This window comes from Heterodontus francisci, chromosome 4 (genome assembly GCF_036365525.1).
Source record: "Heterodontus francisci isolate sHetFra1 chromosome 4, sHetFra1.hap1, whole genome shotgun sequence".
NCBI classification, from domain to species: Eukaryota; Metazoa; Chordata; class Chondrichthyes; order Heterodontiformes; family Heterodontidae; genus Heterodontus; species Heterodontus francisci.
The window spans coordinates 65,207,301-65,230,540 of NC_090374.1; the positions used below are offsets into that span (position 1 = coordinate 65,207,301).

The following is a 23,240-nucleotide window of genomic DNA, read 5'->3' on the forward strand; positions in this document are numbered from 1 at the left end:
GAGACTCAGAATTCTGCGGCAAGTAACTCACCGCCTGTCTCCCCTTTGCCTGTCCGCCATCTACAGGCATAAGTCGAGAGTGTGATGGAATACTCTCCACTTGCCTGAATGGCTGCAGTTCCAACAACACTCAAGAAGCTCGACAAGAAGCTTGATGGGCAATAAATGCTGGCCTAGCCAGCAACATCCACATCCCACGAATGAATAGAAAAAAACATCCAGGACAAAGCGGCCCGCTTGATTGGCACCCCATCCACCACCTTCAACATTCACTCCCTGCACCACCGACACACAGTGGCAGCAGTGTGCACCACAGAAACTCACAAAGGCTCCTTGGACAGCACCTTCCAAACCTGCGGCCTCGACCACCTAGAAGGACAAGGACAGCAGATGCATGGGAACACGCCACCTGCAAGTTCCCCTCCAAGTCAAACACCATCCTGACTTGGAACTATATCGCCATTCCTTCACTGTCGCTGGGTCAAAATCCTGGAACTCCATTCCTAACAGCACTGTGGGTGTACCTACACCCCAAGGACTGCAATGGTTTAAGAAGGCAGCTCACCACCACCACCCCCTCGGGCAATTAGGGATGGACAATAAAATGCTGGCCAAGCCAGCAACGCCCACATCCCATGAACAAATAAATAAAAGTATCAGCAGCACCACTTGGTGAGATAGCCACTGCTGGTACTGCCGAGGCCTTGGACCCAGGCCCAGCACTGGATGCCCGGACCTCAAATAGTCCGGAAAGCCCTGGCGAGGGGGAGTGGGTGTTAAGTGCAGGGGTGGGAGGGTCTAGGGAGGTGGAGTTTTTCCTGGCGGGGGTCCTCCATGGGCCACAGATTACCCATGGAGGAGGGACCCCGCTGCCCCCAAGCCCACAGGAAGGGCCCCTCATATTACTGGGTGACCTCCCCATGTGGCAGAGGCGCTCCCTGCCGCTGGTTAAATCTCAGGAGTGGGGAGGGGGGGAATGAGGCCCTTCAGTGGCCGCCCACAGGCCACTTAAGGGCCTCAGTTGGCCTCTGGGCTGAAAGGTCATCATCGGCCAATCTCGCCCCTGCCAAAATGGCTTGGCGACAAGGAGTTGACTGGCCTTCTGCCTCCCATTGCAATTATGTGGGCGTCCCATTTCTGACCCCATCTTAGGGGTGCCCATAAAATCCAGCCCTGTGTCTCACTCATGCTTGCCTGCTGACTGTGACTCATGCTCACTGTCTTGTCTTTTCGTTCTTTTCCCCTATGTACGTCACTTTCATTTGTTCTTTTCTTTCCATTAATCTCTTGTGCTATATATTGTGCCTGCACACACTCTGTCTGTCTTTTGTGCTTCCTCACTGAACTCTGCTTCATGTATAGTTTTTTGCTCAGGCTCTCTAATATTTCTTTGACATTGTGACTGTCACAAATATGCATTCTTTCCCTCACCCAAATCTATTATCTTCTCTTTTCTCACCTCAACTCAAACATATTCAAGTGATTTATAGAAAATAGATGATCGTGACGATAGAGTGTACAGTTTGCAACTCAGCTTGCAAACAGGTCGTGGAGGGGGATAGAATTTTGGTGGGTAGCAAACAAAATAATTCAATCTTACTCCAGTTAAACTGGAGAAAATTATGGGACATCCAGAACTTGATGACTTAAGATATCTTCTCGATACTGATACAGTTTTAGTTTTAGTTTTAGAGATACAGCACTGAAACAGGCCCTTCGGCCCACCGAGTCTGTGCCGACCATCAACCACCCGTTTACACTAATCCTATACAAATTCCATATTCCTACCACATCCCCACCTGTCCCTATATTATCCCTACCACCTACCTATACTAGGGGCAATTTATAATGGCCAATTTACCTATCAACCTGCAAGTCTTTGGCATGTGGGAGGAAACCGAAGCACCCGGAGGAAACCCACGCAGACACAGGGAGAACTTGCAAACTCCACACAGGCATACCCGGAATTGAACCCGGGTCGCTGGAGCTGTGAGGCTGCGGTGCTAACCACTGCGCCACTGTGTTGAAAATTAAAGATTTGAACTGGACTAACGAGCTTTTGTTTTTCAGTATTCATGCGCTGTCAGCTGAGTAGGTTACAGAAAGGGCAGCTGATCGATGAGTGGTTCCCGCTCAGTTCACATTTTCCACTAAAAGGAATTGAGCCTGGTTCTCTACGTGTAAGAGCACGATATTCTTTGGAAAAAATCATGCCAGAAGAAGAATACAGTGAATTCAAAGAGGTACTGCGTTTTTTTGAACATGCTGTGTGCTGAAAACATAGTGTTCTGCAATTTTTAATAAAAGAATTAGCTTTCGACATCTGTCAAATATTAAAAGTCATGAATATGAACATACGAATTAGGAGCAGGAGTAGGCCACTCGGCCCCTCGTGTCTGCTCCGCCATTCAATAAGTTCATGGCTGAACTGATTTCTTCACATTACCACCTACCCCCGATAACCTTTCACCCCCTTGCTGATCAAGAATCTATCTACCTCTGCCTTAAACATATTCAAAGACTCAGCTTCCACCGCCTTTTAAGAAAGAGAGTTCCAAAGACTCATGACTGTCTTGAGAGAAAAAAATTTCTCCTCATTTCTGTCTTAAATGGGCGACCCCTTATTTTTTGGCAAGTGCTGGCAACATTCCTAAGGAATCATTTGCATTTTTATACTAATTGTATAAAGCCTTGGTGTTGGACTGCATTCCTGTATTTTTTTCTTACTTTAAACACAGATAAGAGTTGTAACAATTGCAGAATATGATGTCTTTAATGACCTCGCTACACAGTCCAACATTAATACTCCGTCAACTCATTTAAGATGATTTATTATTGAGTTCACAATGCTTCACAATTCCAACATGACAACAGCAGGTAGTGATTTGCTCAAAACATTTATATCAATTCTACCGTTTGATCTCTACATTCCATGCATACTACCATTAAATTATAATATATTAAAAGACATACAATGCAGACTTCAAATAACATGGAACCAAGACAATACATTTATGTTCATCTCAATCTCTCCCAAAGATTGTTACCTTGGTTATATGGTCCACGTAAGCTCTTCAATCACTTTATTACTATAAACAGTGACCAAACAACATGTCATAGACCCTCAAGACATGAATGAGTGACCTTCCCATTCCATTAGCCCCTCAGTCTGGCCTTAAACCTGCTTTACAAAGCTTCCCTATTCAGCAGAACTGAAAGTTGTTTTAACTTCTAGTGCTGATCCCACAAACAATCCAAGACATTGAGATACATGGGTAGTCTGAAAACACATTCCCAAACTTGGCATCATGCACAGTTCTGTTCGCCATATTGCAAAAAAGAAAATAGCAGCACTGGAGACGGTGAAAAAAGGTTTACAAGAATCACACCGGATCGGAGAGGTTTTAACTATCAGGATAGGTTGAACAGATTGGGTTCTATTCCCTAGGAGAAAAAGACACTGAGGGTTGACCTAATAGAGGTCTTTGAAATTATGAAGTCATTTGATAGGATAGAAGTAGTTAGGACGTTTCCACTTTTGGGGAATCCAAAACTAGGGATCATTAATAAATCCAATAAGGAATTATGGAGAAACTTCTTTACCTACAGAGTGGTCGGAATGTAGAACCTGCTGCCTCATGGAGTAAAAACAAGAAATGCTGGAATCACTCAGCAGGTCTGGCAGCATCTGTGGAAAGAGAAGCAGAGTTAACGTTTCGGGTCAGTGACCCTTCTTCGGAACTGACAAATATTAGAAAAGTCACAGATTATAAGCAAGTGAGGTGGGGGTGGGGCAAGAGATAACAAAGGAGAAGGTGCAGATTGAACAGCTGTTCAATAATCAGTGTATTTACACCTAATCTGTACTAATGCTTTGTCTTTCAACACACCATTAACATATTGTTTGCCTTTGCTCCGTGACCTTTTGGTCAGCTATGTGGCCTGGTCCAATCTGCACCTTCTCCTTTGTTATCTCTTGCCCCACCCCCACCTCACTTGCTTATAATCTGTGACTTTTCTAATATTTGTCAGTTCCGAAGAAGGGTCACTGATCCGAAACGTTAACTCTGCTTCTCTTTCCACAGATGCTGCCAGACCTGCTGAGTGATTCCAGCATTTCTTGTTTTTGTTTCAGATTTCCAGCATCCGCAGTATTTTGCTTTTATGCCTCATGGAGTAGTTGAGAGGAATAGCATAGATGTATTTAAGGAAAGACTAGATAAGTACATGAAGAAAGGAATAGAAGGATATGCTGATGGGGTTAGATGAAGTAGTGTTGGAGGAGGCTGTGTGAAGCAAACACCAGCATAGATCAGTTGGGCTAAATAACCTGTATCTGCACTGTACATTCTATGTAATTTTTGGAAACCAGTTAGGTGGGGAGGAAAAAAAAGTATTGTTAAAAATGTGCACTTTTTTTCAAATTATCGGCTTCAGAAAAATGTTTTGTAAAATTTGAAAAAAAAATTGAATAAACAGCCTTTAACTTTTGATGCACAGAACCTGCTACCTGCCAAAATTTACAAAAAGCGTAGATTTCTCAGCATGACTGGGTAACCAAAGAAACTCTCAACTGTGAATAGAAGTCACGCACCTGCTCCCCACTGAGTCAAAAATAATGACTTGTAATCCAGTGAGGCCCAAATTAACTCCCATCTCACCTGTTGCAACAAGATTCAATTCAAATTAACATCACTACCTAGGCTGAGGCAAAATGTCCCTCTTCTTTCCTCCTCATTTCCTTCTCTTTTTTTTTTCCCCCCTCCATTGCTTTCCTAAATTTTGTTCAGTCTAGCGTTCCCCTTTTTAAATTCCTTTCTCTCAAATGTCTCTTCCCACCCCATTCCCCCTTAAACCAACTTCTTGCCATCTCCATCTTAAGGGACTGAATGCTTACTTCTGTTCCTGTGTTTCATTTTTTAATTTCTGTATAATTTTTTCTGATTTACCTAGAAATAATAGCTCCTGGCAGAGTCTTCATTATTTATTTTTGATGGCATGAGGTTCTCTGGTGTCTGTGACTGGATGCTGTTGGATTTAGTTTGAGATTGCAGGAGCACTCTAGAAAAGTGCCCAGTTGATTGACACAGGAAATTTTGGTTAACTAGCTGAATAATTTTAGCCATTAGTGTGCTACGGATGAATTTATTTATCCAGGCACAATTTGGGCTCTAAATAGGTGTATCCATATCCCAGGAAGCATTAGCAGTTCTTCCTCCAAATTTAGTTTAAAAGTGAGTTTGTCTACCTAATAGTTAAATTGCGCAACCATCAAAAATTTGCATTTTATGTCGTGCCTTTAAAGTGGAAATAATTCTGAAGTGCCTCTTGGAAGGACGGAACTGGATGTCTAGCCAAATGAGAGGGAAATGATGAGGTTTAGAGATGAAATTCTAATGTTGTGCCTATGTGGCTGAAAGCATGGCCTTCGATGGTGGGATGAAGGATGGGAATTGCTCAAGAGCCCAGTATCACAAAAGAATGGATTGGGGTCTAATGCTTGAGATTATAGGGATGGGTAGAGCATGGCCATGGAGAGATTTAAAGATGTGGATGCAAGTTTTAAATTTGAGTTACTGTTCCCCCAGTGCTTCAGTGTAGGTTAGCAAGGACTGGAATAATGGATGAACAGGACATAGAGCAGGGTAAGACAGGACAGTGCAATTTTGGGTGAGCTGTACTTTACAAATAATGGTGTATAGGAGGCCAGACCAGAGACCTTTGGAATAGTTGCATCTAGAAGTGACGACCTGAATAAATGCTGTAGTGGCAGATGGTCTGAAGTAGGTGTAAAGATGAATGATATGGAAGTGGAAATAGATGGTCTTTGTGATGGTAAGAATATGTGGTCAGAAGTTGAGTTCAAGATTGAATAAATTAGGGACAGTCTGGCTCAACCTGAGATGGTGGCCGGGTGGGGAGGTGGAATTGATAGTCAGGGTACTAACTTTATAGCAGGTGGCAGACAATGGTTTTGGTCTTCCAAATGTTTAGCTGGAGGAAATTGCAGCTCATCCAAAACCAGAAACCAAGAAAGTTCCAGGTTTGATCCCTGGCATAAAATGAGATAGTGGGATGTGGTAGGTCACCACAATTGCACCCAGAATTCCTGGATTGAGAAAGGAAACGATAGTCTGAGTTTCCACTCTTAATCACTCCGCAGTGGACACTGCAGGATTGTGCATACATGGACATCAGATAAGAAATAATTAAGTTAATCTAAATTGTTGTATTTATCTGTTCCTCGAGCAACTTAATGCCGCTTTTTAAATTTTTTTAAAATTTCTTTTCCATGTAAGCACTACAGCTGAGAAAAGAAAAAAAATTCATTCCTTTAACTACCAACAACAGCAGCAATTTGCATTTATATCGCAGCTTTAACAAAATAAAACGTCCCAAGACACTTTACAAGTGTTGTCAAACAAAATTTGACACCAAGCCACATAAGGAGACTAGGCCAGATTATCAAAATCTTAGTCAAAGAGATAGATAGAGAAGCAGAGAGATTTAAGGAGGAAATTTCAGAATTTAGGGCCTTGGCAGCTGAAGGCACAACCTCTGATGGGGGAAGGATTAAAATTGGGAAAGCTTAAGAGTCCAGAATTGGTGGAGTGCAGAGATGTCAGTGGATGGGTGAGGGCGCGATGCTGGAAGAAATTGCAAAGATAGGGTGGGGTGAGACTGTGGAGAGATTTGTAAACAAGGATGAGAATTTAAATATCAAGGTGTTGCTTAACTGGGAACCAGTGTAGATCAGCGAACATGTGGGAGCTAGGTGAGTGAGATTTGGTGCGAGTTAGGGCACAGGCAGCAGAGTTTTGTATGATGACATGTTTACGACGCTTAGGACCTGGGAGGCCACCCAGGAGTGCATTGGAATAGTCAAGCCTAGATTAACAAAGGCATGGACACTATTTTTATGTATAGTACCACATAAAAATAATAGGTATTTTTGTACCAGTGTTATCCTTTTGGAAAGCCAGCTTAATTGGACCTAGCTTAGTGGACTTCAGTCCTGTGGCTTTTGGTTAATGCCATCTTCTGGTATCAAATTTGTAATATGGATCCTTCCCAGTACCCAGGTCTTCACATCAGTCTTAATTAACTTCCATTATTGCATTGTGCTTCCACAGTGGAAGAATTTGAAAGTTTATTTAAACCTCAAAAAGTGTTCTTATCGAAATTATACATTTGTAAGAACTCTATTAAAATAGATTAATGTATGCTGCATTTTGTTTAGTTTATCATATTTCTTTTTTTTTAAAGCTTATTCTTCAGAAAGAATTCCATGTGATATATGCCTTATCCCATGTGTGTGGCCAGGATCGTACATTACTAGCTAGTATTCTACTGAGAATTTTTCGGCATGAGAAACTTGAATTGCTGTTACTACGAATACTAAATGACAGAGAAATTAGTATGGAAGGTAGGCCTATTGAATGTAATTCTCTAACCTTTCCATTTATAGGTTACTTATTGGATTAGATACATTTGTTATGCACATTTATTTGGACTGTAAAACCAGAGACATTTTCTTGTAGTTGAGGTGTGCTATTTTTTTTAAAAATTGAGTTTAAATTTATAGCTTAGTTTCCACTATTAGTTTTCCACTACTGTTTAAGGGCTGAATCCTAAAGATCATAATTTTACTGGTACAGCTTTCTGCTCCTGCTCCTCGATAGCTCTGAACTGAGTGAAGGCCACTCTTCCTATAATGAAAGGTGCACATTGTGACCTTCATTGAACTGAGCTAAAAACTTGGAACAATAAATACTAATAGTAAGATCAGTTTCAAACTTTCCACAGGACATGATGCAATGCAAAATTATATAGCACCAAATTTTTCAAGGCAGGTTTTCTTCCAAGCAGGTGTTCCATCTTGGTGCTATATTAATGACTGGCATGGATCTTTCAGGGATCCTGGTTAAAAATCTTCAGGCCACAGTGTTTCACCAAATGCCCTTTCTGTCTGTTTTCTTTTATTCGTTTATGGGATGTTGGCGTCGCTAGCTAGGACAGCATTTATTGCCCGTCCCTAATTGTCCTTAAGAAGGTGGTGGTGTGTCGCCGCCTTGAATCGCTGCAGTCCGTGTGGGGTAGGAACACCCACGCTGCTGTTTGGAAGAGAGTTCCAGGATTTTGACCCAGCGACAGTAAAGGAACGGCAATATAGTTCCAAGTCAGGATGATGGTGCTCATGGAATATTGATCTGATCTGCTTGGTTGCATTTCGGACTTTGCTCAGGAATTGCAGATGCAACCTTTACAGATGTCTGTTCATGGCAAGGGGATTTTTGGTAGAGGAATTGCTGGAAGATTGCAAGTGCTACCAACAGTTGGCCATTCTTAGATTTTCACAAACGAGGAGAGTCTTCCATCGTAGTAATAGCTGTCTCATTAACAATTTGCAGGAGTCATATTTTGACATGGGCTAGGGAATTGGAGAGACGCCTTGCAGAATGCTTGGTACTAGACTTCGTTGTCTACCCTTCAGCACTATCCCCACCCATCCTGTGCCTCTTAGCTGTATGGGGAACCATTGTAGTTGGATCCTAGACACATTCAGTAGAGGTACCTTCTATATTTCAGTGTGGAAGTCCTGCATTTTTGCAGTGTGATTCAGTCTCTCAGTTGGTGATAATGGAATCATAGAATGGTTTCAGCACAGAAGGAGGTCATTCGGCCTATCATGTCCATGCCGACTTTCTGGAAGAGCAACTCAGCTAGTCCCACTCCCACTGCCCTTTCCCTGTAACCCTACAAATTTTTTCACTTCATATAATTATCCAATTCTCTACTGAAAGCCACAATTGAATCTGCCTCCACCACATACTCGGGCATTGCGTTCCAGTTACTAGCCACACGGCGTGTTTATTTTTTTTTATTTCCTCATATCGCCATTGCTTCGTTGCCAATCACCTTAAATCGGTATCCTCTGGTTCTCGACCATTCGGCCAATGGGAACAGTTTCTCCCTATCTGCTCTGTCCAGATTCCTCATGATTTTGAACATCTCGATTAAAGCTCCTCTTAATTTTATTTTCAAGGAGAACAGCTCCGGCTTCTTCAATCTATTCATGTAACTGAAGTTCCTCATCCCTGGAGTCATTCTCATGAATCTTTTCTGTGCCCTCTCTAATGCCTTCACATCCTTGCTAACGTATGGTGCCCAGAATTGGACTCAGTACTCCAGCTGAGGCTGAACACAGGGTTTTATACAGGGACCAAGTTTGATTATTTGTTTGCAGTAATTATACAAGTGCATTAGATCAAAGAAGAAGGTGCTCTTGATACTTTTCAGTTCCAAAAAAAGTTAATGGGATGCCTTTGCATTCATGATCTAAACACTATTGAATTGGTTCCTTTTATGTGAAACCGCTCAAGATGGTAGCGTAACTGGTCTTTCGGACTGTATGTTTAGGAGATTGACTGGCTGCAGTAGACATGAAGAATACCTGCTGTTATATTGGTGTTTGGCACTGTCAGCACAGGTATCTTGAATTCAGTTTACTGGCAGGGCTGCTGATACAGTGCTTACCACCTTTTCCTCAACCCCAGGATGTTCAGGAAATGCCTCTTTATTATTTTAAAAATGACAGAATGTGATGCTTAACACATCTGTCTATACTCGAACAGCTTGCTTTTGAGAGCTCCCTACTACAATCACTTGGGCAGCTGCGTAGCACTTACTTGCCATTTTCCAGAATCTGAGCTTCAGTGTTCATCATAAGCTTCATCTCGAGCCAAATCGGCATTGTCACAACTATTATATCAAATTTACAGTGACAACTTGAATTCAGAAACCTGTTACCTGATGGATCAGATAGTGGAATCTGAGGAGGCATCCCAGAATTTACAGAATGAGTTAGGCAAAATATGAAAAGGGCAGAACAATGGCAGATAAATACAAAACAATTGGAAATAAGAAGGAAAATAGGTGACACATATACTCTATTATCAGCATTTAAATAACTACAGGTTAAATGTAAAGGAACCTAGAAGTCTTCATAAAATTAGCAATGAGTCCAACCCCTATAGAACAGTAATCAACAAAGCCAATAGAATATTGGAATATGTAGCTAAAACAGTAGAATATAAGTCTGAGGGGATGCCATTAAACTTTATTATTATTTGCTTGGACCATTTCTTGAGTGCTATGTTCAGTTATGGTTCCTGATACCTAGGAAAAACTTTCGGTTGAATGCTACAATGGAGTGACATGGGGTGTTTCTGGAGGAATGAACTAAAATGGGCTGAATGACCTTCCTCATCTGTCATTATCTTGTGCGATCAACAGACTCCAACTGTCAACAGTGTGTTTTTAGCCCGAGTCATTTTTAGACTCTACTACAAAGCGAATCAGTACATCTCTAGACAGCTGTCCTTGTGTATTAACATTGTTGGGTGTTACTGTGCTTTACCAACTGTGAACATGGTTTACAATTATAAGATTTAAGATAGAAATTTCTAGTCAAACGAGACGTCAAAAATCTGTTTTTGCAAATAAAAATTTTTCCTGACCACATCGTGAGAAAAAGTCTTTTAACCTCAATAATGAATGCTTTGTTAAAAGGTTTGATGAAATGTTACCTTGCGAAAGCAAGTCTAAAAATTCAAAATAAAGGCCAAGTGCTGGAAATACTCAGCAGTTTTGGCAGCTACTGTGGAGAGAGAAACAGAGTTAACATTTCCAGTCATAGAGTTATACAGTACAGAAACAGGCCTTTCGGCCCATCGTGTCTGTGCCGGCCGTACAGCACCCAACTATTCTAATCCCATATTCCTGCACTTGGCCCGTATCCTTGTATGCTATGGCGTTTCAAGTGCTCATCTAAATACTACTTAAATGTTGTGAGGGTTCCTGCCTCCACCATCTCTTCAGGCAGTACGTTCCAGATTCCAACCACACTCTGGGTGATAAAATGCTTCCTCAAATTCCCCCTGAACCTCCTGCCCCTTACCCTAAATCTATGCCCCCTGGTTATTGACCCCTCCCCTAAGGGAAAAAGTATCTTCCTAGCTAACCTATCAACGTCCCTCATAATCTTGTACACCTCAATCATGTCCCTCCTCAGCCTTCTCTGCTCCAAGGAAAACAACCCGAGCCTTTTCAGTGACCTATCAAAGTCTGTGACCTTTCATCAGAACTGGCAAAGGTTAGAAACATAATAGGTATTAAGCAAGTGAAGCAGGGGTCGGCGGGGAAAGAGAACAAAAGGGAAAGTGTGTGATAGGCAGAGGGCAGGAGAGATTAACTGACAGGGAGGTCATGGGACAAAGGCAAAGGGAGTGTGCTAATGGTTGGTGAAAGACAAAGCATTAGTGCAGCGTGCGTATTAATAACAGAACAATGAACAGCTCTGTCCAAAAGCACAAACAGGAAAAAACAAGTTTAAGGCAGGCACATGGTTAAAAAAACCCAAAATAAAATAATGAAATAAAAGAGTCAGTCATGCTCTGAACTTATAGAACTCCATGTTCAGTCCGGGAGGTTGTAGAGTCCCTAATTGGAAAATGAGGTGCTGTTCCTCGAGCTTGCATTGATATTCACTAGAACGCTGCAGCAGGCCAAGGACAGAAATGTGGGCATGAGAGGAGAGGTGTGTGTTGAAATGGCAAGCAACTGGAAGCTCATGGTCATGCTTGTGGACTGAGCAGAGGTGTTTCGCAAAGCAGTCACCCAATCTGCGTTTGGTCTCCCCAATGTAGAGGCGACCGCATTGTGAGCAGCGAATACAGTATACTAAATTGAAAGAAGTACAAGTAAATCGCTGCTTCACCTGAAGGGAGTGTTTGGGACCTTGGATGGTGAGGAGAGAGGAGTAAAAGGGCAGATATTACACCTCCTGCAATTGCATGGGAAGGTGCCATGGGTAATAGAGGAGTGGACCAGGGTATCGTGGAGGGAACGATCCCTTTGGAGTGCTGATGGGAGGGGAGGGGACGATGCATTTGGTGGTGGCATCACATTGGAGGTGGGGGAAATGGTGGAGGATGATCCTTTGGATGTGTAGGCTGGTGGGGTGGAAAGTGAGGACAAGGGGAACCCTGTCGCGGTTCTGGGTGGGAGGGGAAGGGATGAGGGTAGAGGTGCGGGAAATGGGCCGGACACGGTTGAGGGCCCTGTCAACAACAGTGGGAGAGAATCCCCAGTTGAGGAAAAAGGAAGACATATCAGAAGCACTATTGTGGAAGGTTGCGTCATCAGAACAGATGCGATGGAGAAGAAGAAACTGGGAGAATGGAGACCTTACAGGAAGCAGGCAGTGAGGAAGTGTAGTCGAGGTAACTGGGAGTCGGTGGGCTTATAATGAATATTAGTGGACAGTCTGTCACCAGAAGACAGACAGGAGACAGAAGTGGAGGAAAGGAGGGGAAATGTCGGAGACAGTCCATGTAAAGGTGAGAGAAGGGTGGAAATTGGAAGCAAGGTTGAAGTTTTCCAGTTTGGGGCAAGAGCAGGAAACCGCACCGATACAGTCATCAATTTACTGGAAAAAGAGTTGGGGGAGGGGGCCAGAGTAGGACTGAAACAAGGAATCTTTGACATACCCCACAAAAAGACAGGCATAACTAGGACCCATGCAGGTACCCACAGCAACAGCTTTTATTTGAAGGAAGTGAGTGGAGTTGAAGGAGAAGTTGTTCAGAGTGAGAACAAGTTCAGCCAGGCGGAGGAGGGTGGTGGTGGATGGGGACTGGTTGGACTTGTAATTAAGGAAGAAGCAGAGAGCTCTCAGACCATGCTGGTGGGGGATGGAGGTATAGAGAGATTGGATGTCCATAGTGAAGAGGAGGTGGTTAGAGTCAGGAAACTGGAAATTGTTAAAATAACATAGGGTGTCAGAAGAGTCACTGATGTAGATAGGAAGAGACTGGACCGGGGAGAAAAGATGGAGTCAAGGTAGGAAGAAACAAGGAGTGGGGCAGTAACAGGCTGAAACGATGGATCTACCAGGACAGTCCTATTCTAGGCTTTTAGGAAGGGAATAGAAGCAGGCTGTCTGGGGTTGCGGTACTTCTTTCAATTTAGTATACTGTATTTGCTGCTCATAATGCGGTCACCTCTACGTTGGATGACTTTTTTGCGGAACACCTCTGCTCAGTCTGCAAGCATGACCCTGAGCTTCCGGTTGCTTGCCATTTCAACACACACCTCTTCCTCTCAAGCCCACATTTCTGTCCTTGGCCTGCTGCAGTTTTCCAGTGAACATCCATACAAGTTCGAGGAACAGCACCTCATTTTCCAATAAGGCACTCTACAGCCTTCCAGACGGAACATTGAGTTCAATAATTTAAGAGCATGACCGGTCCTTTTTTAATCATTATTTTATTATTGTTTTATCATTACTTTTTTACCATGTGCCTGCCTTAAACTTGTTTTTTCTTGTTGTGCTTTTGGACAGAGCTGTTCATTATTCTGCCATTAATAGTCTCTCTGCACTTAGTGCTTTTTCTTTCACCACACCATTAGCATACTCCCTTTGCCTTGGCCCCATGACCTCCTTGTCAGTTAATCTCTCTGCCCTCTATCATTCATGCATCTTCCCTTTTGTTCTCTCCCCACTGCCCCCCACCCCTGCTTCACTTGCTTAAAACCTATTACATTTCTAACCTTTGCCAGTTCTGATGAAAGGTCACAGACCTGAATGTTAACTTTGCTTCTCTCTCCACAGATGCTGCCAGACCTGCTGAGTATTTCCAGCACTTTCTGTTTTTATTTCCAATTTCCAGCATCTGCAGTATTTTGCTTTTATCTAATCCACACTAATCCTGTTTTCTCTGTGCTTCCAAGTCTTTAATTGGCAAAAAGTGGCATCTCTACGGTTTTAACATTTACTTATGTGACTTTCCTTCAGATGAATCCACCACTCTCTTCCGCGCCACAACCTTGGCAAGCACACTTATGGAACAATACATGAAATCAACAGCAACACCGTTTATCCATCATGCTCTGAAAGAAACCATCCTAAAGATAATGGAGAGTAAACAGTCATGTGAGGTAAGGTACTGGACTGCAGTAAAGATTGCAGTAGTGAGGACTGGATCAAGATACTTATGGGTGCATTTACACCACAATTATAATATCAATGAGAAGCATTTTCCACTTTGTATCAACATTAAACTTGTAGTTTATATCTGGACTTGTGGCCGAACTTGGCTTTAGGGTGAATCCGTATAAGACTCCCAAGTAGGAGGAAATCACCACCCCTTTCCATTTACATCTTAAAGAATATAAATGTAGTTCAACACCAAAATCATACGTATAAAGTGACTAGCGAGTGCCTTGGATCTTCCGGACACTTCAAAACACTAAGCCTCAATTTAAACGTTTAGATGGTGCAAACATTATCATCATGCACACAGTCTAAACATTTAAAATGTAATTAAGAGCAGCAAAGAGCTGGGCAGTAAAATTCAAGTTCAACCCAGCAGTGAAACAAATCAGTGTGTGGCTGAAGGCTGAGTATAAATTGTACACTCTAAAAGTGAACTGGAAGTACAGAGATAGATGTGGACTTCATTTTTGACCTTATTACAATATAGGCGGGAGGAGTGCACTGTCTTTTCAAGTTCCGCTTCTCCACAGGTCACAATGTATATTTTAAATGTTTACCCAGTTACCAATACAGTCAATCATATACTGTACTTTTTATCCCAGAATAGAATACGCCAACCTGGTTTCTTCAATAAACAACAAAATTATTAGTTTATTATAAAACAAGACTTATCCAGTAATGAAGCAAAGAATTAACACACATTGAAATATGAAAGTTCCCTTTTTAAAATACCACCCCGCCCACATACACACAGGAAAAAAAAAATTCTCTCTGCAGAGATCTTTACAAAAAAAGGAATACTTTGGCCAAATACTTGCTAGTTCTTTAAAGAAAGGAAAAGGAAATATGGAAGGATGTCAGTTGTCCCTTTTGATCTGGTGCCTGGGTATATGGAGACGTGTCACTGGGATCTTTTCAGAAGCAGTTCATTCTGGAATTGTCGAGAAATAGTATGGTAGGCTTTCCAGGAGAAATGTGGCATCAGAGGTTTTAGTTATCAGACTCTGGATTCACAGGCTTTTTTTCCAAAGAGGTAGAGACAGAGGAGCTTCGATTTCTCAGGGTATCTTAGAGAGGTGCAGAAAAGATGAACTGAGGGTTTCTTTTCAGCAGGCTACAAAACCAACTGCTTTTCAACACTGTCCACACCCCAATTGAACCAAAACAAAATCTCAGAAGCGAAACCATCTCCTGATCTCCATAAATCTTGACATGTCACTTCTCCGTAAACATCTCCCCCAAATCACCAAGGTTTCTGTTATTTATTGAGCTTAAGGCATGTTGTATCCAGTAAAGGTTGTTTTCAAACGAGACCTCTGTGTCCTTTCAGTGAACTTTCAACAACAAAAAAGTCCAGCATCTATGAAATCTTCGGTCTTCCAAAATGAATCCATTTCCACACTTGAAACATGAGTCCTCAAGAAATATTTAACAAAAAATGAAAGCACTTTTATAACACCTCCATCCTTGGAGGAATGAAATGCCATCTTTAAATGCATTAAAGTATGGAAAAATAGAAGATGAAAAAAAAATTAAAACACATTTACACACTCATTCACTCTTTACCTATAGCTAATACAGTTCTGCTTTGTACCATCTTTGCACTCAGATAACTCAAAGCAGTTATAAACCTTAGACAAAGCATCTGCAACTATCTTGCAACTATGTTATGTTGTCCCGCAATGTGGATAATCTTTGTGAAACGGTTGCAATAGTAAGCTCCATCAGAATAGTCTGGCATTCAAGTTTTTGAATTTTTCCACAAAGGCGAAGGGGTTATGATCAGTATATAACAGTGTCTCTCTGCAGTCGTGGCAGACATGGACTTCAGAATGCTTAAGAGCTAGTAATAAGCCCAAGGTTTCTTTTTCCACTGTTGAATATCTTTTTTTGGTGTCACTTAGCTTTTTGGAAAAGTGGTCCACTGGCCTTTGTATGCCCGATTCATAGTCTTGTAACAGGACTGCACCGACCCCCAGGTCACTAGCGTCAATTGCTACCTTGAAGAGCTTAGTGAAACTTGTGGCAGGCCAACACTGGTTCATTAATCAAAATGGCTTTCAGCCTCTCAAAAGATGCTTGGCTCCCCTGACCACACTACCTTGGTTTTCTTTTTTTGTATCAAATCCGTCATTGGAGCAGCTATAGTATTAAAATTTGCGGTAGAAGCCACACATCCCCAAAAACCGCATGATTTCTCGCTTAGCCTTAGGGGTAGGGAACTCCACCAATGCTTGTACTTCCTTCCAATTTGAGCTACCCCTCAGGATCCCATCCCCTGACAAGCTAGTTTAAACCCTCCCCAACAGCACTAGCAAATCTCACTGCAAGGATGTTACTTCCGGTCTTGTTGAGGTGTAGCCCGTCCATCTTGTGTAGGTCCCACTTGCCCCAGAACCAGTCCCAATGCCTCAGAAATCTGATGCCCTCACGTGTTCAATCGATCAATCCTCCTATTCCTCTGCTCACTACCACTTGACACTGGGAGTAATCCTGAGATTACTACTCTTGAGGTCCTGCTTTATAATTTCCTTCCTAACTCCCTAAAATCTGCTTTCAGGACCTCATTCCTCTTCCTGCTTATGTCATTAGTACCCATGTGGACCACGACCTCTGGCTGTTTACCCTCCCCCAGAAGGATGTCCTGCAGCCGCTCTGTGACATCCTTGATCCTGGTACCGGGGAGGTGACATACCATCCTGGAGTCTCGTTTACTACCACAGAAACGCCTGCCTGATCCCATGACTATCTAATCCCCTATCACTATTGCTTTTCCACTCTTCCTCCCCTCCTGTGCAGCTGATCCACCAGTGGTGCCACGGACTTTGCTCTGGCTGCACTCCCCTGACGAACCATTGCCCTCGCCAGTATCCAAAATGGAAAACAGATTAGCAAGCAAGATACACTCGGGACTTCATGCACTGCCTGCCTGGTTCTCCTAGACTGCCTGGTGGTCACCCCTCCCCTCTCTGCCTGCATGCTCCTAACCTGTGGTGTGACCAGCTCCCAAAACATGCTATCCACGTATTCCTCAGTGTCGTGGATATACAACAGTGACTCCAGCCGCCAGTCAAGCTCCGAAACCTGGAGCTCAAGCTTCTGCAGTTGGTGACACTTCCTGCAGATTTGTTCATCTAGGACACGTGATGCATCCATGACTTCCCACATACCGCAGGATGCACATTCCACTTGGCCAGGCTGATCTGCCATACCGTAACTTTAAAAATATTACTATTAGAAGTAGAATAACTTACCAGTTACTCACCAATCAGCTTCTTCCTTTATTCTGAAGTGAAAGGCAGATCTGGAGGCTGAAAAAATGTAGAAAATGAAAGAAAGGAGCACCTCCCTCACGTACCAAACTCCCGGTTTACACTCTGTGCCCTCCAGCAGCACTCAGTGCAGACAAGCAGCACTGAGTCCCCTGAATTTATGCTCCTGGTAAACAATGCTGTCAGCTCTGCTAGAGCTCAGAAACTAGGTTAAGCTAGTTACCTAATTAACTAGTTAGTTATTCTCAGAGCTTGTTGATCCCTGTTTAAAACTAAGAAACCCTCACTTACCTCTTAACTTAAACAGTAATTTCAATTCATTGCCAAATGTATACAAAACAAAAACTAGACTTCAGAGAGATTAACCCTTAAAATTTACTCACTTACCAAACTCCCTTCTTCACATTCTCTGCCCTCCAGCAGCACTTAGAATTATCCAAATCCCCAAAGAAAGTTTGTTATTCGGCTATCTGTCTGTGGTGCCAATTTTACCTTGGACAATGGAACTTATTTAGCCATTGCTGGGGTTAAAGGCCTGCTCGGGTATGCAATTGAAAATCGACTCGGGCTCGACAAAACCACATCCAACCCGAAACAGCCCGAGTCCTTTGATTTTTTTTTTTCTTCCCCCGCCCTACCCGACTACCGGAATGAAGTTGATTACGTCAAAGATGTTGTGCTCTACCTTGGGTGGAATGGAGACGTTCACTGGCTCACTGCTGACTAGTGCAGCATCCGGATGCACGTTTCCTGCCTTGACGTCCTGGCTGTTCAAATTTTGAAGCTTTTCCCTCACTGAGCAAAAGGCAGCACTCTGTCTGACCTGACCCAAGCCTGAATGCCGGACCTGGAAGAGAGAGCCGACCCGACCCGAGGCCGACACATATTGTTGGGTCTGGTCGGGTCAGGTTCGGGTCGGGTAGCCATGCTCTAGCTGGGGTCACTCCACATGAAGGAAAAATTCCTGGAACCTTTTCCTGAAACTGTTCTGTCTCTTTGACTTCACTTGGTCTTTCCTTGACTACTGGAGAAGCTACTACCTTCGCTCCAGCCAAATCATTCCCCAGGAGTGGGTCAACTCCGACTACAGGAAAACCATGGACATCCTCCCACAGTTACCGTTCCAGATATTGGATCACTCTCCAGGTGCACCCGATACAGAGGTACAGGTATATACTCCACGCCAATACCATTCACTGAAACCTTGGCATTCAATGCGCTCTCTGGTGGAAAAGTTATACCTGTCCCCAGCAAAAGAGTTTGGATGGCTCCTGTATCTCTAAGTATAAATATAGATTAAGCTGCCTCCCTTGAGAGATAAAGAGTTTCTTTTCCTTTTGACAAGAATTCGGTCTAACTCAGGTATCTTATTCACGTCCCCTGCACTCAGCAGTTTTTGTACTTGGCCTTACAGCTGCAGTCAGAGCAACAGCCTGATCTGTCGTACTCTCAGTCAGGGTCCCTTTCTCTACATTGTCCTTGTGTGCCCCAATAAGTCCCATGGGTTTACCCCGTAACTTCCAGAATTCTGCATGAAGGTGTCCCACCTTGTGACAATGGTAACACTTAGACTTGCAAACCTCACTTCCACCCTCAGCGTCTTCCTTTCTGGCCTGATGAGATCCCAGCTACTTGCCTTCCTTTCACCCTCCTACCTTCTATCCTTCTTGGATTTGTGGGGGTGATGGACAAAGGATTTCGGCTTGTAAACGAGCTCGTAATCATCAGCGATCTCAGCTGCCTGTCTGGCTGTTGAAATTTTCTGGTTCTCCTCATATGTTCTTACTAACGGAGGGAATGAATTTTAAAATTCTTCCAGGAGAATTGTTTCTCTAAGGTTCTCATACGTGGCCTGTACCTTTTTAGCGCCTGCAACCAACGATCAAACTTAATTTGCTTTAGCCTCTCAAATTCTATACAAGCCAGTCCAGGCTGTCTGCGGAGGTTCCAAAATTTCTGCCAATAAGCTTCAAGAACTAACTCATAAGCAGCGAGAATAGCCTTTTTTGCCATCTCATAATCTGCAGAAGCTTCATCAGAAAGCACAGCATAAACTTCATGAGTTCTGCCCATTAACCTGCTTTGCATGAGCAGTTTCCAACTTTCCTTTGGCCACTTTATCCGTCTGGATATCTTTTCAAAAGAAACGAAAAATGCCTCTGCGTCCCTTTCCTTAAACTTCGGGAGGGCTTGCACAACTTTAAACAGTTCTCCACTGGGTCCTGGGCTGGGGTCAGTTTTTTTTTCTCAACAAATTTTTTACTGGAGTCAAGGCCACTCCTTTGTCTTAGTTGCAGCTTTTTTTTAAATTTGAGTTCCCTTCTCTTTTTCTCTTTTTTTTTTCCTGCCACTCTGCTTGCTCCCTTTGAAATTGTAATTTGTTTTTTTTCCTGTTCAAGCTCAAGTGTTTTTGTTTCCAGTTGCAACTGAATCCTAGCTAATTCAACTGAACTGCCATCTGGATTGACTTTTTCTTCCAGTTTCAAATGCTGTGCTATTACTTCAATCATGTCTGCTTTCTGAGCTCCTGATTTTAACTCTAATGCCGACATTTCTGCCAATTCCTTTAGCCTAGCCTTGGTTAAGTTTGTCAACTCACTCGAGCATAAATCCTCCTTCCCCAGAAAGGTCGTGGAAACTGACAGAGATTCCAGTTGTGTAAACTTTACTCTAATGCCCAAGAAACCTGGTGTTTTCCCTTTTCAGTCATTATTACCCTACTCACAATTGCACAACATCGGCTTTGGGTTATCCCACACAGAGCCCCCAATTATATCTTATGACCAAGGTGGGGAAGAGTCTTTTTTCTAGTTCCACTTCTCCACGGGTCAATGCATATATTTTAAATGTTTACCCAGCTACCGATGTGGTCAATCTTATACTCTACTCTTTATCCCAGAATAAAATACATCAACCAGGTTTCTTTAATAAATGGGATTAATGGGTCTTTTTCAGGTTGGAAAGACGTAACTAGTGGAGTGCCACAAGGATTAGTCCTAGGGCCTCAATTATTTACTATCTATTATTATTGACTTGGAGGAGGGGGCAGAGTATAATCCAAAATAAAAACAAGAAATGCTGGAAATACTCAGCAGGTCTAGCAGCATCTGTGGAGAGAGAAGCAGAGTTAACGTTTCGGGTCAGTGACCCTTCTTCGGAACTGGCAAATATTAGAAATGTCAAAGGTTATAAGCAAGTAAAGCGGGGGTGGGGCAAGAGATAACAAAGGAGAAGGTGTAGATAGGACAAGGCCACAGAATAGCTGACCAAAAAGGTCATGGAGCAAAGGCAAACAGTATGTTAATGGTGTGTTGAAAGACAAAACACTCGTACAGATAGGGTGTTAACGGACTGAAGATTGAACAGCAGCAAGTACAAACATGAAAAAAAACTGTGGGTAAGCAAACTGAACAAACTTAAGATGAAATGAAATAAACATACAAAAAAAAATGTAAAAAAGAAAAAATAACTAGAAATAAAAGTAAAATGGGAGGCCCATCATGTTCTGAAATTATTGAACTCAATGTTCAGTCCGGCAGGCTGTAGTGTGCCTAATCGGTAAATGTGATGCTGTTCCTCGAGCTTGCGATGATGTTCATTGGAACACTGCAGCAAGCCCAGGATAGAGATGTGAGCAGGGGGGAGTGTTGAAATGGCAAGCAACCGGAAGCTCAGGGTCCTGCTTGCGGACTGAGCGGAGGTGTTCCGCAAAGCGGTCATCCAGTTTGCGTTTGGTCTCCCCAATGTAGAGGAGACCACATTGTGAGCAGCGAATACAGTATATTACATTGAAAGAAGTACAAGTAAATCGCTGATTCACCTGAAAGGAGTGTTTGGGGCCTAGGGTAGTGAGGAGAGAGGAGGTAAATGGGGTAGGTATTACACCTCCTGCAATTGCAGGGGAAGGTGCCATGGGAAGGGGACTATGTGATGGGGGTAATGGAGGAGTGGACCAGGGTGTCGCAGAGGGAACGATCCCTTCGGAATGCTAACGGGAAGGGAGGGGAAGATGCGTTTGGTAGTGGCATCATGCTGGAGGTGGCAGAAATGGTGGAGGATGATCCTTTGGATATGGAGGCTGATGGAGTGGAAAGTGAGGACAAGGGGAACCTTGTCACGGTTCTGGGAGAGAGGGGAAGTGTTGAGGGTAGAGGTGCGGGAAATGGGCCGGACATGTTTGAGGGCCCTGTCAACAACAGTGGGGGGGAATCCTCGGTTGAGGAAAAAGGAGGTCATATCAGAAGCGCCGTCATGGAAGGTAGCATCATCAGAGCAGATGCGTCTAAGACGGAGAAACTGGGAGAATGGAATGGAGTCCTTACAGGAGGCAGGATGTGAAGAAGTGTAGTCGAGGTAGCTGTGGGAATCGGTGGGCTTATAATTGATATTAGTGGACAATCTATCCCCCAGAGATGGAGACAGAGAAGTCGAGGAAGGGAAAGGAAGTGTCAGAGATGGAGGTGAGAGAAGGGTGGAAATTGGAAGCAAAGTTGATAAAGGTTTCCAGTTTGGGGCGGGAGCAGGAAATGGCACCGATAGTCATCAATGTACCGGAAAAAAAGTTGGGGGAGGGGGCCTGAGTAGGACTGGAACAAAGAATGTTCGACATATCCCACAAAAAGACAGGCATAACTAGGACCCATGCGGGTACCCAGAGCAACACCTTTCACTTGAAGGAAGTGAGTGGAGTTGAAGGAGAAGTTGTTCAATGTGAGAACAAGTTCAGCCAGGCAGAGCAGGGTGGTGGTGGACGGGGACTGGTTGGGCCTCTCTTCAAGGAAGAAGTGGAGAGCCCTCAAACCGTCCTGGTGGGGGATGGAGGTGTAGAGAGTTTGGACCTTTTGGTAAGCTATTTTGTGGCCTTGTCCTATCTACATCTTCTCCTTTTTTATCTCTTGCCCCACCCCCGCTTTACTTGCTTATAACCTTTGACATTTCTAATATTTGCCAGTTCCGAAGAAGGGTCACTGACCCGAAACGTTAACTCTGCTTCTCTCTCCACAGTTGCTACCAGACCTGCTGAGTATTTCCAGCATTTCTTGTTTTTATTTCAGATTTCCAGCATCCGCAGTATTTTGCTTTTATTTTAGAGTATAATCCAAATTTGCTGACGATTCAAAAATAGGTGGGAGGGCATGTTGTGATGAGGACATCAGGAATCGGCATGGGGATATAGATAGGTTGAGTGAGTGAGCAAAAACTTGGCAGATGGAGTTTAATGTAGGAAAGTGTGAGGTCATGCACTTTGGTAGGAAGAATCAAAAGGCAGACTATTATTAAGCAATTAAGGCAAATATTCTTGCGGATTATCCTGCTGAGTGCAAGACACAAAGCTTTGACATAATGTCTCTATTTTCAGCAATACTCAAATACTTGCTAGTTCTTGAAGAAAAAAAAATTATATGGAAGGATGTCCATTGTCCCTTTTGGTCTTGGGTCCGGATATATGGAGACGGGTCACTGAGATCTTTTCAGAAGCAGTTCATTCTGGAGATGTCGATTAATAGTCTGGTAGATCTTCCAGGAGAAATGTGGCATCAGGGGTTTCAGTTATCACACTGTGGATTCGCAGGGTTTTTCAAAGAGGTAGAGAAAGAGGAGCTGACACACTCAATTTCTCAGGGTATCTTAGAGAGGTGCAGAAAAGATGAGCTGGGTTTCTTTTTAGCAGGCTACAAAACCAACTGCTTTTCAACACTGTTCACACCCCAACTGAACCAAAACAATATCTCAGAAGTGAAACCATCTCCTGACCCTCATAAATCTTGACATGTCACTTCCCTGTAAACATCTCTCCCAAGTCACCAAGGTTTCTGTTATTTATTGAGCTTAAGGCATGTGATATCCAGTAAAGGTTGTTGTCAAACAAGACCTCTGTGTAGGTGAGTGAACTTTCAACAAAAAAAACA

General features: G+C 43.2%; 1 protein-coding gene across 1 annotated transcript in view; it reads left to right on the forward strand.

Moving 5' to 3' along the window:
* Positions 1 to 23,240, forward strand: part of rasa1a (RAS p21 protein activator (GTPase activating protein) 1a) — a 268,303-nt gene that overhangs the window by 193,165 nt on the left and 51,898 nt on the right. The window contains exons 16-18 of the mRNA XM_068029646.1: positions 2,071 to 2,243; positions 7,267 to 7,426; positions 13,859 to 14,001. Coding sequence (XP_067885747.1) covers positions 2,071 to 2,243; positions 7,267 to 7,426; positions 13,859 to 14,001 — 476 coding nt within the window. The remainder of the gene's footprint in view (positions 1 to 2,070; positions 2,244 to 7,266; positions 7,427 to 13,858; positions 14,002 to 23,240) is intronic.